Source organism: Lactuca virosa, chromosome 5 (genome assembly GCF_052849685.1).
Source record: "Lactuca virosa cultivar CGN04683 chromosome 5, Lactuca_virosa_CGN04683_v6, whole genome shotgun sequence".
NCBI lineage: Eukaryota > Viridiplantae > Streptophyta > Magnoliopsida > Asterales > Asteraceae > Lactuca > Lactuca virosa.
The window spans coordinates 63266602-63290263 of record NC_136430.1 but is presented as its reverse complement, the minus strand read 5'-3'; the positions used below and the strand labels follow the sequence as shown (position 1 = coordinate 63290263).

General features: G+C 33.7%; 3 protein-coding genes across 5 annotated transcripts; 2 read left to right on the top strand and 1 right to left on the bottom strand.

Annotated features, from left to right (window-relative positions):
* The first annotated feature begins 3891 nt into the window (after window positions 1-3891).
* Window positions 3892-5501, top strand: LOC145115542 (transcription factor TCP15-like). Its single transcript, XM_079051844.1, has one exon. The coding sequence runs from the start codon at window positions 4151-4153 to the stop codon at window positions 5357-5359; it is 1209 nt and encodes a 402-aa protein (XP_078907970.1). The 5' UTR covers window positions 3892-4150; the 3' UTR covers window positions 5360-5501.
* Window positions 5502-17518: 12017 nt separating this feature from the next.
* Window positions 17519-20141, top strand: LOC145112467 (uncharacterized). Of its 3 annotated transcripts, none has more exons than XM_079048631.1 (10): window positions 17519-17774; window positions 18374-18448; window positions 18535-18599; window positions 18700-18740; window positions 18906-18994; window positions 19211-19324; window positions 19455-19532; window positions 19613-19678; window positions 19779-19856; window positions 19947-20141. In XM_079048631.1, exons 1-10 carry the CDS (start codon window positions 17730-17732, stop codon window positions 20052-20054), a joined length of 759 nt encoding a protein of 252 aa, XP_078904757.1. In that variant the 5' UTR covers window positions 17519-17729; the 3' UTR covers window positions 20055-20141. The 3 variants fall into 3 exon arrangements, with proteins under 3 accessions (XP_078904757.1, XP_078904756.1, XP_078904755.1); XM_079048630.1 differs by having other exon boundaries at window positions 18285-18448; XM_079048629.1 differs by having other exon boundaries at window positions 18282-18448.
* Window positions 20142-20439: 298 nt separating this feature from the next.
* Window positions 20440-22547, bottom strand: LOC145111321 (F-box protein FBW2-like). The gene is made up of 4 exons (XM_079047609.1): window positions 22430-22547; window positions 20920-21103; window positions 20813-20861; window positions 20440-20742 (listed from the first exon to the last, which is right to left on the bottom strand). The coding sequence occupies exons 1-4, from the start codon at window positions 22545-22547 to the stop codon at window positions 20440-20442; spliced, it is 654 nt and encodes a 217-aa protein (XP_078903735.1).
* Window positions 22548-23662: the final 1115 nt, after the last annotated feature.

Genomic DNA, 23662 nt, shown 5'->3' with positions numbered 1-23662 from the left:
GATGGAGTGGGTATATTTTCGGTAGTTGAGCTGGTATTGCTATCTGATGAGGGGGTTGAGAGATGTGAGGTGGGAGTAGATACAGGTGAGGAAAGAGGAGTGATGGCAGGAGCAGAAGTGGGGGGTATGGGTGGGTTATTGGTATTTGATGTGGTAGTGTCTATAATAGGAAGGGATAGAGGGAGCCATTCGTGTAAGTTTACTGTGGGGGAGAGTGTGTTTGTAGCAGATAATTTTTTGAAAGAAAATTCATTTTCTACAAAGCTGACATGTCTGGAAGTGAATAATTTTGAGGATGATGGGTCATAAGTGTAGTACGCACTTTGAGTTGGGGAGTAGCCGGCGAAGATACCTGGGGTGGATTTGGGGTGAAGTTTGTGTGGTGCATAGGGTCTCAGCCATGGATAACATAAACAACCAAAACTTTTAAGTTTTGAATAATTTGGTTCCTTTTGGAAAAGGCAGCGGAAAGGTGATAAGTTGTGTAGAGTGGAAGTAGGAAGTCGGTTGATCAGGTATGCAGCTGTTGCAAAGGCAAATGGCCAGAAGGTAACAGGAATATTTGCATGAGATAAGAGATCCAGACCAGTTTCTACTATATGTCTGTGTCGTCTTTCAGCGTACCCATTATGTTGAGGGGTATGTGGTGGGGATGTGAGGTGGGAAATACCAGAGGAAGATAGGTGAGAACGAAGCTTAATATATTCTCCACCATTATCTGAGAAGAGTTGTTTGATTTTGGTGTTAAAAAAAATTTCAACAAGTAATTGAAAACGGGTGAAGATAGTGAGAGATTCAGACTTCTTTTTCATTGGGTAGATCCAAATATATTTGGAAAAATGATCAACAAAAATTATGTAGTATTTGTAGTGATCATACGATTCTACAGGGGAACACCAAACATCTGAGAAAATAATATCTAGAGGAGCATTGGAGGTTATAGACGATTCATGAAAAGGCAAACGATGACTTTTATTGATTTGACAAGAATTACAATTGTTATGTAAACTGGAATTGAAAGAAAGAACAGAAGACAACTGTTTGAAGACTTTATTTTGTGGGTGCCCTAATCGATGATGCCATGTAGTTGGATTAGTTTGATGCATAGCGAAAAGTTGAGGAGATAAGGATGAGCGCGGCTCATACATTCCTTTGACTGCCGTGCCCTTGAACAAGGGGGTTTTGGATGCCAGGTCCTTGATGACAAAAACAAACGAATAAAACTCTATTAGGAATTTGTTGTCAAGACATAAGCGAGAGATTGAAATAATATTTCGAGAGAGAGATGGAACATAGAGAACAAAATTGAGAATTAGTGGTGTGTGTGGTGTCTGAATTACAGTTGAGCCAATATGAGAGATTTTTAAACACGAACCATCTCCAATGACTAGTTCTTCGGTGCCATCGTATGGAGCATGGATGGACAGATTGTTCAGATCGTTTGTGGCATGGAAAGTTGCACCACTGTCAAAGAGCCAGTTGGTGTTTGTTGATGAAGAGACCTGCTGTGGAGCCATCATATGAGCTTGAGCACCTTTTACCTGTAAATTTCGGTTAGGAGAAGGGACATATGTGTTTGGAAATAATTTCTTAAAGGTAAAACAGTTGCTGAGAGAATGTCCCTTGTTGTGACACCATTGGCATTTTCCAAGAAAGGGGCGTTGCCCAGCTGCTTGAGGGTTTTGTTTTGATGGGGTAGGAAGCAAGCCAGCTCCAATATTGTCTTGGCGGGGTGGCCAAGATTTCCGGTTTGATTGATGACTGGCATAGAAAACAGATGTTGGTTGGTGAAAGCTTGCTGATGTTGCCTGTTGTGCAAGTGCTAGTTCCTGGTTATACATCTTTTCGTGCAACTCATTGAAGGAAATAAGAGAATCTCTTGCATGAAATGCATCGAGTATTGGTTTGTAGGTTGTTTGATCTAACCCGTTAAGAACAGCATCAGTGATGTCTTCAGGGTCCAATTTCTTTCCAAGGATTGCAAGTTCATCAACCACAGTCTTTACGTTCTGCATATAATCAGTGATTGATTGATCAGATGTTTGTGTGAGTTGTTTGAGTCGGTATTGCAATTGTTTGATGTGACCTCTTGAAGGCGATGCATAAGTTGCGGCTAGGGTTTGCCATGCCTCTCAAGATGAGGTTGCGTTCGTGCTAAGGGGTACGATCGGTGGTGATAGGCTTCCAACTAGAGCACCAAACAATAGTCGGTCTTGGCGGAACCAGTTGTTGTAGTCTTTGTGGGGAACAATCGATCCATCTGGGCCAGTAGATGGTTCTAGGGCAAGGTGGGTTCCACCAATAAATCGATAGAGATCGAGACCTTGGAGGAGAGCTTTTACCTTTGTTTTCCACCCTAGGTAATTTGTGGATGTGAGTTTGAGTGTAGAAGGGAAGGTTACAATCGTTAGATTGCCTTTTAGATTGGTGACGAGAGAAGAATTTGTATCACCAGACATCATTGACTCTTTGGGAGATGAAGGAGGCGTATTTGGTGCAGAGCCTTGCTCTGATACCATTTAGAGAAACAGAGAAGAATATGAATAGATTTTGTATTTTCACTTTTTGATGTATACAACGAGGTCTATACAGGTACTTATACATAAGATTACAGCTAACTATTGAGATAATTGTGGAAGACTAATAACAATGATTTGACTATGTATAATGCACATGTTAATTAATGAAAAACATCAGATAATGTTGAGATATTATTTTCCTCTTTATACTTTAATATTTCAATGACATACATTTTTCAGTCATGTATAGGTATTTATGACACACAATGTCTGTCAAGAAAAGCCATTTTTCTAGTAGTGAAGGATGCTGGCATACATCTCGTCTTTATCTTCAACTAAATGTTATCTTGTAATAGACTTGTATAGCTAAGTGGCCGTCTTTTATTCTCTTGGTTTGATGATTACTCAAACATAAACTTGTATTGAAGATTAGTAAAAACGATACATCTTTATTTTCGAACATGTTATTCATTTTGCGAATATTTTCCTGATTCTCAAACATGTTATTGCCAATGATTTTCGAACAAGCTCACGATTTTGAACATTGTTCATGATTTCCGATCATGAAAAAAATTGTACCACCAAAAATTGGATAGATAGGAGAATAGTTTATAGCTCAAACAAAAACAAAATCAATAAACATTTACAAGTTTTGAACTTGTTATTTACAAAAAAAAATTCCAAAAACATTTTCAAAGTAGTGTTAGTTTTTTAAAATCACATACCTTTAAGCAGAGGGAACCAGAACTATTGTGTTCGAAAGTAATAATTGAGTTCAAAACTCTTAATTTTTTGAACGAAATTAAATAGTTATGTTATTTTTTTAATAATATTAAAATATGGTTATTGTGTGATTAGGCTTGCAAAATGTGCATGTTATGTTGTATCCTTATAGATACCACCACCAAGGTGAAGCTTTACAACCTCTATAACGTTTTCCCTGCTCTAGCAACTTGCTAATGGCTTAATGCAATTTTTAGCTTGACAAAGAAAAAGATACCACTATCAAAGTGTGGCTTAGTGATTATTATTTGTGGATTAAGTCTTTTAAAAAAAATCTACGCTTAATCCCACAAACTTTAATTTTGAAGTTACACGTAGTTGTAAAAACAAGACCTATATATAGATATGTTACCAATAATGGACATATGTATGCAAACATTTTAATAGTACCGTTCTAGAAGTTCTCATAAGTCATAACTAAGTACGTACGTATGCCATTAACCATTTGTGTGTTTCTATGATAACAGCAATCGTTTTCAAGTCGAAGGACTAAAATTGTAGGTTGACTGATACTTTATACACCAAATAGATACTCTTTTCGTTTCCATTTCAATTTGTATTTGTTTTTGCTTTTTAAAGCTCACCCATATAATTCCCACTCATTGTCTTTGTTGCTTAAAGCTTGCCCTCCTTCCTTATCTTCCCACGTATCTCTACAAAAATCAAATGCGAAACAATTTCAATATTCAACATTTCAAGAGAGAGACTGTTCATGTTTTTGAAAGAGAAAGAATTTAATACCCACAAAACCCTAATTCAGTATTTCGGTTCACATAAGTGAAGACACACAGTGTGTGTGTGTGTGTTTCTTGTGGGTTTTAGTGCGTGTATTGTAAGTTCATGCGATCATGGATGGTGGTGATGATCACTTCCACCATCGCCCAAACTTCCCTTTTAAACTACTTGAAAAGAAAGACGATGAAGCTGCCAGCTGCTCCTCCTCCGGCACTGCTGCATACCCTTCTCTTGCCATCTCCGCCGACACTAATCTAAACCCTGGGCTTAGATCCAACACCTCTAATATGCAAATTATAACCACCGCCACCACTTCCTCCGCCGAGCCTTCAAAGAAACAACCCCCCAAGAGAACATCCACCAAAGATCGGCATACAAAGGTCGATGGCCGCGGCCGCCGTATCCGTATGCCGGCTTTATGTGCCGCAAGGGTTTTCCAGCTTACCCGTGAGCTTGGACACAAGTCTGACGGTGAAACCATTGAGTGGCTCCTGCAACAGGCTGAACCTTCCGTCATCGCAGCCACCGGAACTGGTACTATCCCGGCGAACTTTACTTCACTCAATATCTCACTCCGGAGTTCTGGGTCAAGTATGTCGGTTCCGTCGCAGCTACGATCCACTTATTTCAAGCCGAATTTCACTCTCCCACAAAGGAGGAATCTTTTTCCTGGAATTGGGTTATCTCCATCGGAGAATTCTTCATCTAATCTTTTGAGTTTTGGGTCGACGATGAATCTGAATCAGATGTTACAAGCGAAGCAAGAAATGAGGGATAATACGGTCGAGTTATCAGAGATGGAGGAGGGAATGGGAAGGAAACGACGGCCTCCGATGGAGCTGGATTTATCGTCACAACACCAACAACAGATGGGAAACTATTTGATGCAGTCAAGCGCCGGAGCGATGGCGGCTAGTCACCCATCGATTCCGGCGAACTTTTGGATGGTCTCTAATCCTAACCAACACCAAGTCATGAACGGCGACCCTATCTGGACTTTTCCGAACGTAAATAACAGTGCTGCTGTGTATAGAGGAACGGTTTCAAGTGGCTTACATTTTATGAATTTTCCGACACCCGTCGCGCTTCTGCCTAGTCAACAACTAGGAGCGGGAATCGGCGGTAACAATGGTGGTGGTGGTGGTGGTAGTGGTTGTTATAGTGAAGGGCAATTGAACATGCTTGCTGGATTAAATCCTTATCGGCCAATATTCGGTCCAGGGTTATCTGAACCTACGGCGAGTGGGTCTGAATCTCAGTCTCACCACCGCAGCGGCGGTGGCGGTGATGATCGGCATGATACAACCAGCCACAACTCGTAGACGATTCCCGCCTCCACAATCGTGTTGTTAAATTTGATGTGTAAAACACACACGTGAGGTTTGATTTTCTCCATTTTTTTTGAAAATTTTCAAAAACAATTCTTAAATATTCTGATTTTTAATATTTTATTTAATTTTTCCATTTCATCTGTGTGATTAATATAATGAAAATTTTCAAAGGGTTTGGGGACGAAAATGTGGTCTTAATATTAGAAAAAAAAAAAGTCCCATTGTAGTTTTTCAGTATGAATTTTATATAGTATCTATTGGTCTTTAATTTAATTACTTATACAGACAATTAATTGAAATTATTCAAATTAACGATATGAAATTACCATACTTGGTTAAGGTAATTTACTTATATATTACTATCGTATTTTGTAACTAATTCACAAAGAAACTAAATTGCTGAATTGATATATCAGTTAAATTAAATTGTTGATTGTTAGATGATGATCAGTTAAATTACTTATATATTAAGGTAATTTACTTATATATTACTATCGTAATTTGTAATTAATTCACAAAGGAACTAAAATGCTGAATTGATATATCAGTTAAATTAAATTGTTGTTTGTTAGATGATCATATTAGTCAACCATTTTTTTTAATTATGTATTTTTATAGATGTTTGACCATATTAGTCAACCATTTTTTTAAAATTATGTTGCCGGTGTGTGTTCATAATGGATGTTATTACACATTTATGCAGATGTGTCTATTATTTCTTATAAGAAGAAGCCTTTTCTAGAATATTTTGGATTAACTTCTAATTACATCATATTAAGAGATAGGTAAAAGTACTTTTTTAACCCTGTGTACTTGGTAAAACAATGTTGATGAATTTACAATGATAATTTTGTAATTTGATCATTATAAATAAAAATAACTTGAAGTTAAGAAGGAGTTACGACTCATTCGTTGTTCTCATGACTTGCAAACGTTATAAAAAACAACTAACTAAACTAAATTTCATGGACACCTTTTTTCATATGATTGATCTTTTTATATGTTAATTGTGTCATATATATTAATATAAGGTAATCAAATTATATTGAAGAAGGTTGTAGAGTAGTGGCGATGGGGATGTGTGTCCTTTCACTTTACAAATGAAGGATGGTTGGGGTACGTAACTTAATCAAATCAAGTGATTTGGCATGTGATGTTCATTTCTGTAACTAACTAAGCTAGGTGTGTTCAATCATGATAGATTGATAATGTCAAATGATTAAAAAAAAAGTAAATTGCATTCTCCGGATGGTCACCACTAATATTTTAAACATATATGTTTGAATTTTGCATCTTATGTATATAATATCATATTTCGATCGCTACACTACTATTACAGAGGCTATCAAATGATGTATACATTGTTGGTGAAACATCTTTTGTATATTTCCAAAAGATAAATAAGTTGTAGCAAACTAAAAAAATATACCACATTAATATGATTTAAGATAATTATATATATTTTACCGCAATACTTTGAATTTTTTGCTAATAAGAAGTATAAATTGACGAATACCAACCAAATTTTAACAAAACTGGTCTAATAACCAAAATCGACAGTTCTTCAAATATTGAAATCAATACCAAAATTGATCATAATGGTCATTTGGATTTTAGAATGAGTCATAGGACCAATGAGATCGGTAACAATTGCCTATTTTTAAATATTTGAACTAAATTTTGGTTAAACATTGTAAAGAAACCCAATATATACATCATGATCAATGATAATTTGGTCAAAGTGGCTGGTAAGCTGCAAGCTAGAAACTAAAAATTTTATTTGTGTAAAAGTTTGCAGAAAGGATAAATGTAGACGTTTTAAAGGTGTAAAATAACATAAAGCACAAAATATAAAAATTGAAAGCTCCTAATAGCTATCAAAAGTTACTTGGCGTAGCTTTTGTATTATGATTTTTTTAGCTAGTGTATTATGATTTTTTTTGTTTAAAATAAAAGTTTTAAGCTAATACTCCCGAACAAATTTTTTTTCTTTAACGATAAAAGCTAAAAGCTCATAAAATTTCTCAAAATTTCAGTGACGAACATTAGGGGTGTTCGTTTGGATGGATCGGTTTGATCCGCTCCAATTAAGTAAATCCAAATTGATTTCGGTTTTCAAAATATGAATCCGAATTGTCCAAAATAAATACAAATCTGATCCGATCCAATCCAATTACAATTCGGTTGGATCGGATTTTATAATTCGGTTTTCAAAAGTTAGAACAATTTAAAACAACATATGATTATAATATTATCCAATTTTTAATGAAGAAACAAAAATAAATTATTTAGTTGTGATTTAAAATTTATAAACAACTAGTAAGAAGGTATATTATAATTTAATATTTAATAGATAAAAAACTTTTGAGAAAAAATGCATATTAAATTGTTTATTATCTAAAACTTTTTGAACTTTTTTGAAAAAAAAATATATAATTAATAAATAATTATAGATATATTAAAAATAAATAAATAATAAACTGTTATTCGGTTTTTTTGGACTATTCGGTTCTTATTTCATAAACCAAAAACAATCCGAAATCCAAAATAATAATTCGGTTTTAGTGAAATCCAATCTAAAAATCTGAATATCCGAACCAAATAGTTCAATTCAAATTGTCCAATTGGACAATTCTGTTTTATCCAAATAGTAAACAGCCCTAACTAACATACATCAAGTCAAATCTACAAAAAAAAACATATTTATAAATATTTGAAATCTATATCGGTAACGTACCCTTGCAATTTGAGTGAGAGGTAGTTGAATGCTTAAACTTGATTGAAATATTGTAAACACACGGTAGGGAAGTCTTTATACTGATATTTTTTAAAAACATGAAGAACCTTAAAAGTTCATATTCAAACATTTTCACATATAAAATGAATATCGATATGAAGATGTTAGGTGCTTTGATGTTAAATGATATCAAAAAAGGTAATCCGCAAGGATATTGTCAAAATATACAACATTGTATTGTGCAAATGGTATGTAGACTTTGAGTAGTATATTAAGCGATGTTGATACTCAACTTGAGCACATGATTTAAAGATCGTTGTTTGATGTTTGAAAGATGAGGATGTCAAGTAATAACCTGAAAATACACAATACTCGGTTTTATTGGCATGATTATGAAAACTCCTTAAACAACATTAGAATATGTAGTGATGGGAAGTAATAGTGGTGGCGAGAAACAAAGGAACGAAGGCCAAAGGCAAATAATTATGGCATCCAACGGCAATGACAATATTAAGTTACGAGAAATTTTAAGTTTTGCTTCAATACCATAGACGATATCAGTTATAAATAGAACAAAATATGTGACAATCATATATTTAGATAAATAGCAAGATCAAATCAAATATATAATTATTTGATATATATATATATATATATATATATATATATATATATATATATATATATATATCGCTAATAAAGGGTAGAGATGGGAGATGAGTCTGAAGGGATGGGGTATAGTGTTGAGGATGGTTGAGAGCTTTTGAGAGTTGTTAAGAGGTACAAAGTGTTATCGTTGATGGGGGTGTCCAAAGGGTTATTAGGTTTACTAAGAGTCTTTAAAGTTTACCAAAAGCTTCTAAAGGTTATCGAGAGTTATTGAGAGGTCCTAAGAATTGTTGATGGTTGTCGAGGGTTACCACGGGAGCCAAATGGGGCCAAGGGGGTGGTTGAGGTTGGTAAAGGCTATTGAGGGTGGTAAACGGTAATGGATGGTGGTGAATGACAATTGTGAGTTTAGGTTACAAAATACAAAAGGGAGATAAAGATAGACTAACTGTAATCTTATAATTTTTTTAAATTATATTTAAAGTAGCAAAATGCTAAAAAAAAAGAACATTACAAAATTAGTTAATTAAGGCTAGAAGCCTAGAATTGGATTTTGAAGTCAAGCAACTTAACTAGTTTTGAATTTCTTACTTCTATTGTAAATCCAAAACTTGTGTTTTAAAATATTTTTTTGGTTTGTTTTGTTGGAAAAGAACGAAATTAGGAAACCTCCACAAATTATGTCTTAAAAAATGTTGTGAGAACAATGAATATCTTTGAATATCATGTATATTATATTGATCCCACTAAGTAAACAACTTATTCAAAGTATAAAATAGGAAAATCAAAACTCCAACATGGTGCAACTTGCTTCTAAACCATGATAGCCATATCAAAACCATAATGTTATAAATACCAAGACTAAGTACAACAAAACTATTGTATATGTTAACATCGATAACATCCATATTATTTATTTTGATATGACAATTCAAAAGATAAGTTACATTGACTAATAGAATTTGTACATAATCTTTATATTTTCATATGTCCTTAAACCATTATATAGTGTTTTTAATAACCTTTTACGTACTTATGTTGGTGAAAGTACCAATGAGAAAAGACACAGGCATAGTCTTCCTTTTATAGTTAATATTATTTAAAATCCCATCATATGGTACCATATGTATACTGGCATATGAGCAAGGGTCTAATAACATATTTTGTGTGAAACGCCTAGGTTTGATTCTGGATTGGTGTGTCCATGTAAAATGGTCACCCCTATTCTCTAGAAAGGTGGGGATTTGTCTAGTTAAGGAGGGTTTATGTATAAAGTTTAAATATTAAGATGACATATGTCTAAATCAACACATAAATAAATATCAAATTAAAAACTGAAGGTAATATGTACAATGAATGGTGAAAAACGTTACATCCCGCAGTTGTTTTTACCCTTTCTTCTTGTGGATAATATAATATTTTCCCTTAATGATATTTTTATTAATTAGAAATATATAGGTAAATTACACCTGTGATATAATGGGCCAGACTATACACAATAGGCCAAATCCAAAAACCAAAATAAATATAATCCAAATATAATGCAATAATAACATCCCTTTCTTTTTTATCGTGACGATTGTTGCGAACGTTCAAACTAGATTGAAAGTATAAAAAAAAATTAATTTAAAAAAAAAAAAAAAAGGTAGACGGTGTAATTTGGAATAATCCACGATGTTGATTTCATTCTATATAAAGAGAATCAATACATGATAATTACAATTGGGCTAATACATGGACTAACGAGATAACACAATAAGTTAATACACAATACACCAATATAATACACTAATACACCTCCACAATTTGGTTGGTAGGTCGAGAACATACATTCAAACTAATTTGGAAATCCGAGAAGAGAGAAGTAGGGAGATCTTTTGTGAAAATGACAGTGTACCAAAGTCCTGATGAGACATGAAGAACTCAAAGGTGGCCATGGCTACCTTTCCACAAATAAAGTGTATGTTGATCTCAATGTGTTTCGCCGGTTGATATTGAACCCAATTGTTAGAAATGTATATTGCAATGATGTGGTCACTTTAGACTATAGGAACTTTATAAAGAGGGGAATGAAGCTCCCTATAGAGCTTACAAATCCAACATGTTTATAAAATGACATTAGCAAGCCTTCGATATTCTACTACGACACTAGAGCGGGAGACAATATCTTGATGCTTAGAGGACCACGACATGAGATTGTCTCCAAGAAATACGTAGCAGCCACTAGTAGACATGCGGTCGGGTAGAGGGATATACCCCTAATCAACATCAAAATATGAAATCAAGTTGGTAGTGTTAGACATTTGTACCTAAAGGCCGAAGTCAAGGAAAATCAAGTTGGTAGTGTTAGAAACTTGCTAAGAATGAAGTTGAGGCTAGTGATTAAAGTGGAAAAACGTTGAAACCAAATGTTTGGTGCCTATTTAAGACCATATAATGATTTCATGTAAGAGACAAACAAAGTTATGATGAGTTTTTGTCATAAAAATCAGATAGCCGGTGCATATAGTCTGTTTCACTAAGCATGTCATATAGGAACACATTCTTTTACACCAAGTTGGTGTATAGGCTATTTGCATGAGACAACAAGATTGAGGATTATGTATATACTTGTCAATTTGACAAACATAATGAATTTCATCATAGTCGATCTCGGATCTTTGACTTTTGTATTTTTCCACCAGTCAAGATTTGTAAAGCTCGGGAACATGATCCATCTTTAGCTTTTTCCTGAAAAACCACATATGAATGAACAGTATTGAACCATTGAGTCTTAGGAATGAGTTCTCAATACTGTTAGAAATTAGAGCATTAAATTCATTTTCCATGACACTGATCCATTTGGGGTCATTAAGAGCACTAAGATAAGATTTATGCATGGGTAATGTAGTATTTATGTATAGGTTTAGACGTTGAATGTGTTTGGTTATACTGCTTTTGGCATAGATCTTCATGGAATACCTTTAGAAAAAAGATGTTTTTAATTTAGATTCGTCAAATCAATGGTCGCTTACAACTCTTCATCGCATCTCTTTTAAATGTATAAGTTGGATGATGCACTTATAATGTAATTTAATGAGGAGTTTTTTTTGTAAAACTTAGTTCACCGCAATTTGTTTTTATTTCTTTTACTCGAGTTGATAAGCTATTCATGTGTAAATTAATCTTGACAAAAAAATTGTAAAAGTTGAAATTATTGATGATTTTTCAAGCAATCGATATGTACTAGTTAGGCAACAGAAACATCAAAATAATGTTATGTATACATGCACCCTAATAAATATAGGTTTATCATGTTATAACAATTTACTTTGAAAAACAATAAATTACTAACATATTTAGGATCTTGATCTTCTTATTGATTCCTTTGAGTGAGATCTTGTAACAGCCACCTTTGCTTGGATGAGAGGACCCGAAGTAGGAATCCTTCTTTTTGTATCACACCCAAGACACCAAGAGAGCAAGGAGGAAACCCTAGGAGAGAGGTTATTTCAAAATTTCTATAATCCTTGGACGGAGGTTATAATTTTCGTAGAAAGCAAGGGGAATGAGAGAGTGGTCAGTTTTGAGAGAGCCAAAAAGAAACAATGTGTTTGATCTGTAGCATCCTATTTATAGGTTCTTGCTTAATCTTTAATCAATTCAAAAACCTAAGGATAATCAGGGGCGTAACCACATAGTAGCCAGGGGTAGCCCGTGCTACCCCTTAAAATCATCCTAGAAACATGAAAAAATAATGACATTGCAGATTTGCTACTCTTAAGGTGCTACTCCTTTCTGAGGAAGATGAAGAATCAAATGGCAACATTGGCTTCTTTGACGGTAATGGCTGAAAATAAACATTTTGTTTCTACTCCAAGGGTTTAACAATTGCAAACTATAGAACAAATCTAATTCCATTTTAAAATTGGATCTAATTTAGACCCAATTCGTTTGTTCTCTTTCACTGTGTTTGCGATTTTTTGAAAGAGGAAGAGCTCAGGCGAAGGTGATAAACTATAACTTCGATATTAACCATCAATTACATCCAAATCGCAGGAAATCATAAAAAAAATTGCAAGGTTAACATCGCTTTACCCTTAAATTTACTTGTCTCAAGTTCAAGTTTCGCATCTTAGTTGATGGATTGCAATTAGAAATTTTGTTTTCAATTTCAAGTTTAGCATCTAAATTTGACCTACCCATTTGTAATGTATCTTTGATGAATTGGGATTTGAATAACCCATTTATACAAAATCTAATTAGGACTATCATTGGTATATTTTCCTTACAACTAAAGAACATTACTTAAGATTCTAATTGACTAATCTTATTCCATGTGATCCCCCATTGACGACAAGGGGGGGGGGGGGTTGTTGTGCCACATTAAAATAGATTTTTCTGGGATAAAGGACAGAGAAGATTGTTGAATTGCTTTCGTTTCAAACTTTGTGTGGGTTTAGTTTTTTATTGTTGAGTTCAAATTAATGACCATAGTCTATTTGCTTAATGTTATCAATGCCATCTTCCATTAAATTACTTTGATTTGGAGTCAAATTTGTTGTTATTGTTTCTTTATTTTCAAGTCATCTGGTGGGCTTTAGCTTTCAAATTTCACCAGAATTAAGCCAGATATTCATATAAATGTATAATAATGATGAAATTATATTAGCCTAAAACTTGTAAAGTGTAAATGTTGTTATAACCTTACAGGTTTTTGTTGTTGACAATGGAGTGATGTTTAAAGTAAAAAACATAAATTGACAAAACCAGTTGTAACTCATTTTCTTTTCAAACTTCATATTCTTTCTAATATAGTGTTGCTTCCAGATTCATGACCGAAGTGTAGAAAATAAAGTGACAAAATCACATGTCCTTAACTCTAAAATTTTGCTCAAAATCCATAGCCTAGATGGTATGTGGTTCTAAGGTGTAAATTGACCCAATCCTATATGCTAAAAATTACATATTTGTATAAGATCACTTGTACGAATAGAATGTCAAAAAAATTTGTGCTACCCCAGACAAAAAATTTTGGTTCCACCACTGAGGATTATCCTGATCCCTTTTTTAAATCGTCCATATCATTCCGTAAGGGATTTAGAACATTCCAATTATTTAAAAATTAATTAATATTCAACCCTTTAATTAATTAAAAATATTTGATAATTCCAATATAATTTCCAATTACATTATTAATTCATAATAAATTAATAAACTTATTTATCTTAATTCCTTATTGCTCAAATGGATTATGGGGTAAACCCTAAATGATCTTGCTATTATTAAAATATTACTAATAGTTAATAATTTTAGACATTCCCTTTTCAACAATTATATATATATATATATATATATATATATATATATATTAAAACCCATATTTTAAAATAGACAATAGTTGTAATTTAGTTGGTCGGGATAATATTTTAATTGTAACGCTCTGTTCCGAATTGACTTCTAGTCTGAGGCTGTGGGACGAAGGTTGGTCATCATATGGATTATGGCTCTAGAGAAGGTAAGATCTAGGCCCATTTAGGTGCGGGTGATGTATTAGGAGTGATTCGGGTGTTCGGTTTGTGTTTTGGAGCTTAGGGGTATTTCGGTAAAGTGTCAGTTCGGGCTTTTGTGGAAAATGGATTTTTGTTAGGAAGGTCTAAAGGAATATATGAGTTGATAAATGTGTAGAGCTTCCCGTCACCTTTCCGTGGATATAAGGATCGTCGAAATCGGGCTTGTAACGAAGAAGTTATGGCCTTCGGAAGTTTCGTGGTTTTGGCCTCTAATGCGCCAAGGATATGTTTGGGCTTAGGGTAAGGCCCATTAGAGGGATTGGGTCCAATTGAGCAAATTGGGCCATTAGTGGGCCACTAGTGGGCTTGGAAAGCCTACCTAGTGTTGGGCTTTAGTATAAGGTCCATTACAAAGATCCGGGCCCAATTTGGAAAATTGGGCCATTGATGGTTTTATGGACATTATAGTAATGGGATTTTGTTTTGGGTTTGGGCCTTAGTTTTGGATCGTATTGGGGGTAGGGGTCAAATGGTCATTTTACCCCATGCATGGATTAAGGATTATGGTATGAGACCCAATTGCTAATTGGGTGTATTGATTGGTAGTGACAGCTTGGGAAGTTGGCAGGGCAGCAGCTAAAGAGTTCATACGGGAAGATTATGCAGTGCGGGGTGAGTCTTCTCATCATACCAATGGGTCTAAGGCACCAAGGCCGACCCATTTTATGTTATGTGTTACACTAGTTGTAGTAGAGATATGTGGTATGATAGTTAGCTTATGCTAAGGGGTATGCTAGTGATTATATGATATGTGTTATGCTAGTTGTCTTTGTGATACTTGCATGGAAGACCCCGGGGGGAGCCCGTATCATTGGATGTAAGACCATGTGGGGTAGCCCATGGCAGTCCTAGGTAAAGACCATGTGGGGTAGCCTATGGCATTGGATGTAAGATCATGTGGGGTAGCCCATGACTTTCCTAGGTTTTATGTATGCATGGCTTATGTGATATATGTAGCTTTTATAGCTAATATGGTATGTGTTATGTGGATGGGGTATGCTCTGGGGGACTCACTAAGCTTTGTGCTTACGGTTTACAGTTTTGGTTTCAGGTATCATCGTTTTGGAAATGAAGAGCTCGGATTGATCGCAGTGCACACACCTATGATTTCCGCAACAAATGATTTTGGGATGAACTCTGATAAACGTTTTACTTAATGATGATTTGAAATGTTTGAAATAAATGGTATCAATGTTTTAGCTATATTAAAAATGAAATTTTTACCCTTGATTTTTGGGTTGTTACATTAATTTAGTTTGAATTATTCGTGTATGGTCGGTGATCGAATTTGGTGTGTTCACTAGACCCCTTTTTACATCTTCTCCTAAATGGTGGTTGATAAAGAGAAACGAGACACTATATTGATTTTGATGCAATAATGTGTTATCTCTGATCAAAAGGATATGTGTAGTTGGAGTTAGAATTCGATGGTTTCTGATTTGGTGTTCTTACTAAAAGGTTTTCTTTATGATGCCACTTTAGTTACAAGAAACTCTCCCACGAGATGGAACAACTTTATTCTCATCAAACTCAATGTTATAACATGGAAGATGCATCTTACTAGGATACCGACCAAAGGATTTTGGTTGACAAAGGGATATATTTGGATTCGGTGTTAGAGTCTCATTTGTTCTAGCTTATACTACTCAGTTGAGAGCTTATTTATCTCATGACTACTTGTCCTTTTTCCAAACAAATGTTGTCTCAAGTTGGTTAATAATGGAATGTCTTATTTCCTTCCCATAACTCAATTGAAGATAGGCTTTTGTGGTTAACTCGGATTACTCTTAAAATAGTATCATGTAAGTGCTTCGACATAGTTATGATTATGACTTTATGGGCCATTTGGTTTTTTTCGGAGCAATCTCCTATTTGGAACGACAAAACTTAAAAACTAAGAGATCTTTGAAAATTTGGTCACCAAATCTTATTTATAAATTGTTAACAGGAGCAAAAGTTATAAAATAAAATGAGTTTCTATCTCTCTTATGTTACGTTACTATTCTAACATCTTTGATAGTGTTGTTTTTATAAAATAAAATAATAAATACTTATTCACTTTTAATGTGTACCGTGTTTTTGAGGCACCTACTATTTTGTATCGTTAACACTTAATACTCCTATCATTAAAAAATATATGAATTATAAATAATAAAAAGACTAAATTTTATTTAAACAATTGTTGTAGACTTGTAGCTAATAATATTAGATTCTCATCCTAAACCATCCACAGTCATTGATCTATCTCATACGTATTAACTTAAACTTTCTTCGATTATTGATCTTTTAATCTTTTAATAAGTCTTTTTTATGTTATTAACTAATCCGTCGTTATTTACATGAAATGTATATAAAACTCATCAAATAAACGTTAATTATTTAAAATAAAATATTACATGTTAAATTAAAGACATAATATTTTCGGGGGTTTTTTCTTGAAAGACAAAAAATGATAAATTCTTACATATATAATTATAAAAAATATAAAAATATTATATTATAATTAAATATTTAATATTTAATATCAAACATTTAAATAAATATTATTTAGTATTTATTAAAGATATTAACTAGTTAATAAATAAAAACTATTTAAAAATTAACTATAATTAAAAAGAAAAATAAAATATTATTGATTAAAAAGGTTAGTCGTACTAAAGACAATTAAAAAAACATGTAGTTTATCTAAAATATTAAATCGATGAATTATTCCATAAAATGTATTTTTTTTCTATGATCAAAACTTAATTTTAAAATCTATTTCAAATATTTTAAATGTATTGTGTTTATTGATCATCTGTTTTTTTTATTTACTAGTTGTAAATCCGTATACTACATGAGTTTATATATATATATATATATATATATATATATATATATATATATATATATATATATATACACACACACACGAAGGTTTAAAGATTTATGAAGTTTGGATTTATAATGAAACTAAAAAAATATTGAATTATTGAATTTGAATTGTCTTTTAAATTTAAATAAACAAATGAAATAGTTGAATTTTAATTTCAGAATTTTAATATTAAAAGGAAAATTGCATTAATTAAATTGTTTTGTATTTGTTATAACTTTTACATTTAAATACGATTAAATACGATGTGAAATTTAATAAAATAAAAAGGAATTATAAAAAATTAATTAAAATATCATAGGGGTGAAAAAAAAATATTTATTTATTAGAGTGTATTTTTTTATTTTTAAATTTATAAATAATCAAAGAAACCACTAGAAGTGAAATGGCCGTGATTTCACTTTCATGATTTTTATGAGAGTATATTACATGATGATAGCTACCAAATTCAATCGAAATCCTGATAGTGATGATACGATTGATCTCAGTTCTTAACACGATTTTTAAATTAGTGAATGGCTAGGGTTAGGAACTGGTACAATCAATCAAAACCAGCTACTTTGATTTGGTTCATCTCCTTAATCACCTTCTATGCTGTCTTCCGTATGGCTTCTAAAGTTTCTCCTCGCTCAAGAGGTAATCAATGCATCGCTTTCTCCTTTTAATTCTGTTCATTTCATTTCTTAACCCAAACTGATACGATCCAGTAGGAATTCCGTAGTGTAATTCTTACCGTAATTGATTTAGATAATACTTGTCTGAATGTAGATTTGCTAGAAGATTTGTTTTCCTAAAACGATCCAGTAGGAATTCTGTAGTGTAATTCTTGCATATATAATTATGATGGAGCTTAGCTGAAAGAAGTTACAAGTTGCAATTTTTAAGTTATGGAACTTTTTTACTGTACATTACTCCAATGGAATAGATTAGCATGAAAATCAAGTGTACGATTTTTTATATAAGAAAAAAATTTGCAAGATGGAATCCTTTGTTTGGTTATTTGAACTTTTGAAGAAATATTGAAGTTATGAGGTCCTGAATGTCAATGTTCCTAATATGAAATTGCATAAGTAGATAAGAAGCCCAAGTTTAGCTTTTTGTATACACACTGACTAGTGACAAAAGGTTCAAATAAATGTGTAGCAGAGCTTCAAGTTTCAAATGCAGAGAGGAATAGAATGTATGACAAAATGTCCAGGGATTTGGATGAACATGGTGCACTTTTTCTTAAACAGGGAGAGACTTCACAATCATTGTTACTTTCTGATCTCTTTGATTATAAGAATGGATCTGTAATTCCTGTTTTGAAGGTAATCATGTGAGTATGATAATTTAGCAATATCATATTTTCAGTTTTTAACACTATCATTGATGGCTAATATTCTTACCTTTACAGGCTGCTAATCCTCCTGTTCGAGCTAATGTCTTATACATGAGTCCTGAATATTCAGTTCCTATCTCGTAAGAAAACTGCAATCATTCATAACCTTTTATAAGTCTGTATGACCTAAATTGACCAATGATCTTTTCAGTTATGTATCTATGTTGTTTCTTACTGCAGGAAAGCAGTAAGGGACATATTTTCTCCAACCCTCGATAAAGGTAAGGGCAGATGCGTAAATTTATCAGTTGAATTAATGATTGTTGTTTAAACTTTAAAATCCTTATAAAACACCTGTTTTGGCCTTTGGGTCTGCTTCAATATGAAAACAAGTTCCATTGTTTTTAATTTGTCTGTCTTGTAATGCTTAATCATTTTTGGGTTAGTAATTTGGTTTCAGAATCCCGAGCTCTACCATTTTAGTATGTTCCATGCATCACACCACATTTCACCGGTTTCTGCCTCCGAAGAGGAAGTAAGCATCTTTCTATAGTTGTCTTTATACTGGACTGAACTGGACAAGACATGACAGTACAATACAGTACAGGACGGCCTTGTACTATATTTGGTGTGCATTGGACTGAAATTGATGTCAGTTGGACAAAAAGACGAAAAAAAGTGCATCAGGGACTCGTTTGTGCAAAAGACGTTAATGCCCTTCCCAATACAATACTAAACATAAAATTGGCAGATTGAGGCTGAAGCAAATGCTGTAAAAGGAGTTGCAGAGAAGCTATGTCCAATGAGAATTGTGTTGGATAGGGTTGTTTTGACTTCAACAGGTGTGCTTTTGGGATGCTGGCAGGTGCTTCTTCCTCTCATTTTTCCTTTTTCTTTTTGAAACCCACCCTAAGCGTGTTTTCATAAAAAATAAAAAAAATAAAAAAAAAAACATTTTAAAGATTTGATTGAGATTTTTTTTTTTTTTTTTTTAGGTGATCTCGGGGTCAGATCCTGTTACTATCCGTTCTGAATTGAGAAATGCTCTACCACATGCTCCAGTAAAGCAACTTGTAAGTACCTTTACCAAATTACCTACTTTACCCTTCAAATCTAAGGGGAAATTTAATTGTTATTGATTTTTATGATGTAGTATGCTCCTGCCATACTTCATACATCACTTGCAAGAATTATTGGTCACCCTTATAATTCATCCCAGGTTGGTTTTTTTCTTATTTTATTTTATTTTATTTGTGATGGATGAGACGACCCTTATTTATTGGAGTTTGACCTTTTGACTTGTCATTCTTACAATATAGGAACCAGACAGTGCTTTAGAACTACAATACTTTCATGAACTAGTAGTTCATTTGAACAAAGCCATCCGTGGAACTGAGGTAGCATTTTTTTTTTTTAATAGTTTCTTATAATGAATGATAAGTATGTGTGTGATTTGTGATTTGTGATTTGACTGGTGATTATTTTAGGCTACAATCTCGGAGCTATGGTATGTGGAAGAGTATGACGTGTTGGCTTTGGCATTAGATGGAAAAATGAAACTACGTCGTTTCAAATTTGGGTGTTGGAAAGGCTAACAACATACATACATGTATCACATATAATATAAAAACATAATATGTAATATTCTAAGTTGATAGATTCACATATTTATGTTCATAACATACTAACACTCTTAATTAACAGTTGACAGAATAATACAAACAAGTTGACAATCAAAAATCAGAATTACGATGATAATTCATAATTGATAAGTTGATATGATAATATACTCTTCACCAGAGAGCTAAATGTCATAACATAGTAACATGATAAATGTCATAACTCATAACATACTAATAGTATTAACTGCTATTACAAGATCCATTCATTCCATCATCAAAAACAAAACATAAAATTAGGATTCAGCTTTTGAAAAGATTAGTGCCACGCCTACTCATCATCCAATATTGGCTGAAGAAATCACTCGAGCTTTTGACACATCTTGTTGAGATCAGCACCATTCAGCTTGACATTCCAACTCCCACGAATGTCGAGATGCATAAGGGACTTACATTTGGTGAAGATGTCAAAAAGACCAGAATCACCAAATCGACCAAAACAAAGTTGAATATGTTGGAGGTTGGGCATGGTGTCTGCTATGGTTTTTGCTTCAGAATCATCATCGGGATGGGGAAAATATATGTCTGGAGGGGGAATGTTTCTTTTCAAGTGAACCAAAGACTTGCAATGTGTACCGAATGCTGCAAGGCCTTTGGCACTCATCTTGTATGTTGTAGCAATTGTTGATATCCAAGACTCTAAGATTTGGCAACTCCTTTAGATGCTTGAGTACCATATTGTCATTGATATTACTCAATCGGATTTCAAGCACTTTCATAGATCTTCCACCACAAAAAAAAAAAAAAAAAAAAAAAAAAAACTAGTGTTGCTTTGACTTACCTGTTGGTGACAAACACGAATCCGGATTCTCCGATGTTGTAGGTAGAGAGACGTTGAACCGTAGAATTGTTGTGTATGATTAGCTTCTTCACCACGCGGTTCACCACACGTTGATGGGGATGCAAGCGGGTGTTGGAAATTATAGAGGTAATCTTGCAAGTTGGCAAGTTTCCTCTATCCCATACTGGTGGGGGAAGAAACCTTGTATAGGTTTATAAGTCTTTTCCCTTGATAGACCTTCAAAGGCTTTATTGATCAAAGGAATGGGTCAAGCCCACACACGCGCACCTAGCCTAGCACTAGCTGACGCCGCGAGTGCGCGATTTAGGCTCACGACGCATTGGTTGCTGGGAGCTAAAGAGCTTTTATTTTGGCGAATTTTGGGTCAAGTCGATTTGACCGATCTGATCAAATGGTTGACTTCGTAGATATGACAACAGAAAATGGTTGACTTCGTAGATATGACAACAGAATATTCTGGAAGGGTTTTATCGGTCGCTGGAAGCTGAGGAGCTTTTATTTTGGCGAATTTCGGGTTAAATCGGTTTAACCGATCTGATCAAATGGTTGACTTCGTAGATATGGCAACAAAATATTCTGGAGCTATTATTTTGATGAATTTCAGGTCAAGTTGATTTGACCGATCTGATCAAATGGTTGACTTTGTAGATATGGCAACAGAAAATGGTTGACTTCGTAGATATGACAACAGAATATTCTGGAAGGGTTTCATCGGTCGCTGGAAGCTGAGGAGCTTTTATTTTGGCGAATTTCGGGTTAAGTCAGTTTGACCGATCTGATCAAATGGTTGACTTCGTAGATATGGCAACAAAATATTCTGGAAGTGTTAGAAAACGGCTAGCTTGGAGAGTAAGTCGTCGCCCTAGGGTTTCCATGGGCCGGCTCATGTGGGCCCCTTTTCTGCCTTCTAGGGTTTTAATGCCTATAAATACAGCTCCCTAGGAGTCGTATTTGATACTCACGAAAATTGAAAGCTCTCTCATTCTCTCTGCAATTTCTTCTCGGTTTCTTAGTATTCGCTTTGCGTTTATCGTTTTTCATTGCTGTTGGAAACTCGGTAAATCTGCATTAAATCTTGGGGTTTTATTATGTTGCTTACAACCGATAGAAGCGAAGTAAAAACCTTTAAGGACAGAAGTTCGATCCGTGCAGTTATTCCACAATCAAGATCCAAGATCAGCTGTCAACATGTTGGTTTTACATTATTATCTTGTTTTTAATTTCGTCCAATAACAGGACACTCTCCTTCTACCTCTCTCTTATAATCAGATCTAATCGAGAAGGATTAATCTGGTTTCTGGATGAAACTTGGTAATCATATTAATAATAATTGGATCTATTATTCGCAACTAATCAACATATAATTCTCAATATTATTTGTCGGTTTCCTTACATGTCTATTGGTTTTGATTTTCAACAGCGGGTCCACACTTGAATATCGATATCACACCAACAGTATGGCCTGCCACCACCTCCATCCACGACTTACACACAAGCGGAACATATCGCACCATTTGTTTCACTGGTATCCTTATGAAAATCGATGCCAATATCTCTGGATGCAACCCCTCCTCCTCCACCATACCCTCATGGTCGGATAACGCCATTATCATTGAGTTTTTTCCTATTGAATACCAAAAAAAAAAGTTATAATAAGATGACAAGTTATAAGGGAACAAACTATAACTAAGAAATCCACTATTTAAACAAATACCATGCTGATAGCAAACCAGGTGAATATTCTTATGTTGCAAGAAATGCCGCAGAACAAAGGAAAAAACAACGAAACAGGAGCTGAAGGAAAATAGAGGAAAAATAACTTAGTTACTTTTGATGCCAAAGGTTTCACCACAACGTGGGTTCTTGCTTAATTAAAAAGGCAAATTATTACATCTATATATACTAATTGGAATAATATATACTAATTGGAATAGAAACCTAATCAAAATCTAGTGTTAGATATCAAACTGATGATAGCTTGGTTCCTAAGGAAGAAATCAGTGAACAAGAAAAGATACAAGGGAGAACAGGAGAATAAAAGAACGAGAGAAACTTTGAGATTACTTGGTAAACAAAACATTTATTGGTGGAAAACTTAATTTAAAACTAACCCAAAGATAAACCTTATTTATACTAATGAAAAACGAATTCTAAACAAACACAAAAACTTCATAAAAGGAATGTTTCTTAAAATACCCCACCACAATCATCTAACTTACGACTTTCCTGTTTTCAATTTTAGTAGTTTCTATCCACAAGTCAACAATGCTCATCAATCCAAATCACTTGTATTATTTACAATTACAAATAAAGAACCACAAGATCTTAAATCAGTGAAATTATTATATATTTGACTACCTAACTCTTTGAGTTTGATGCGTGGTTTTAAAAACTAATTGCTTCAGGACGAGAACGTTGCCAAAAACCTGCTCGTGGTGTAGGTCGCTTGTATATTTATAACTTTTGCCCATGACCCATTGCTTCTAGGCCGGGCCGTCCCAACAAGTTCAAATTGTTTTAAATGTTTTTTCGGTAAGGCCATTGTTTTTTCTCATCTTACTTATTTCATTAAATTATTGAAATCGTCTCTATCGTTTAACAAAATTGCACGTTTGGTTCCTTTTTTTTCTTTTTTTTTGTACGCGGACAATCAATGTGATATGATTTTGTTGCGTTTTTCGACCGTCGTAGATTTGAAAAGACTATAATTCCCATTTTTATT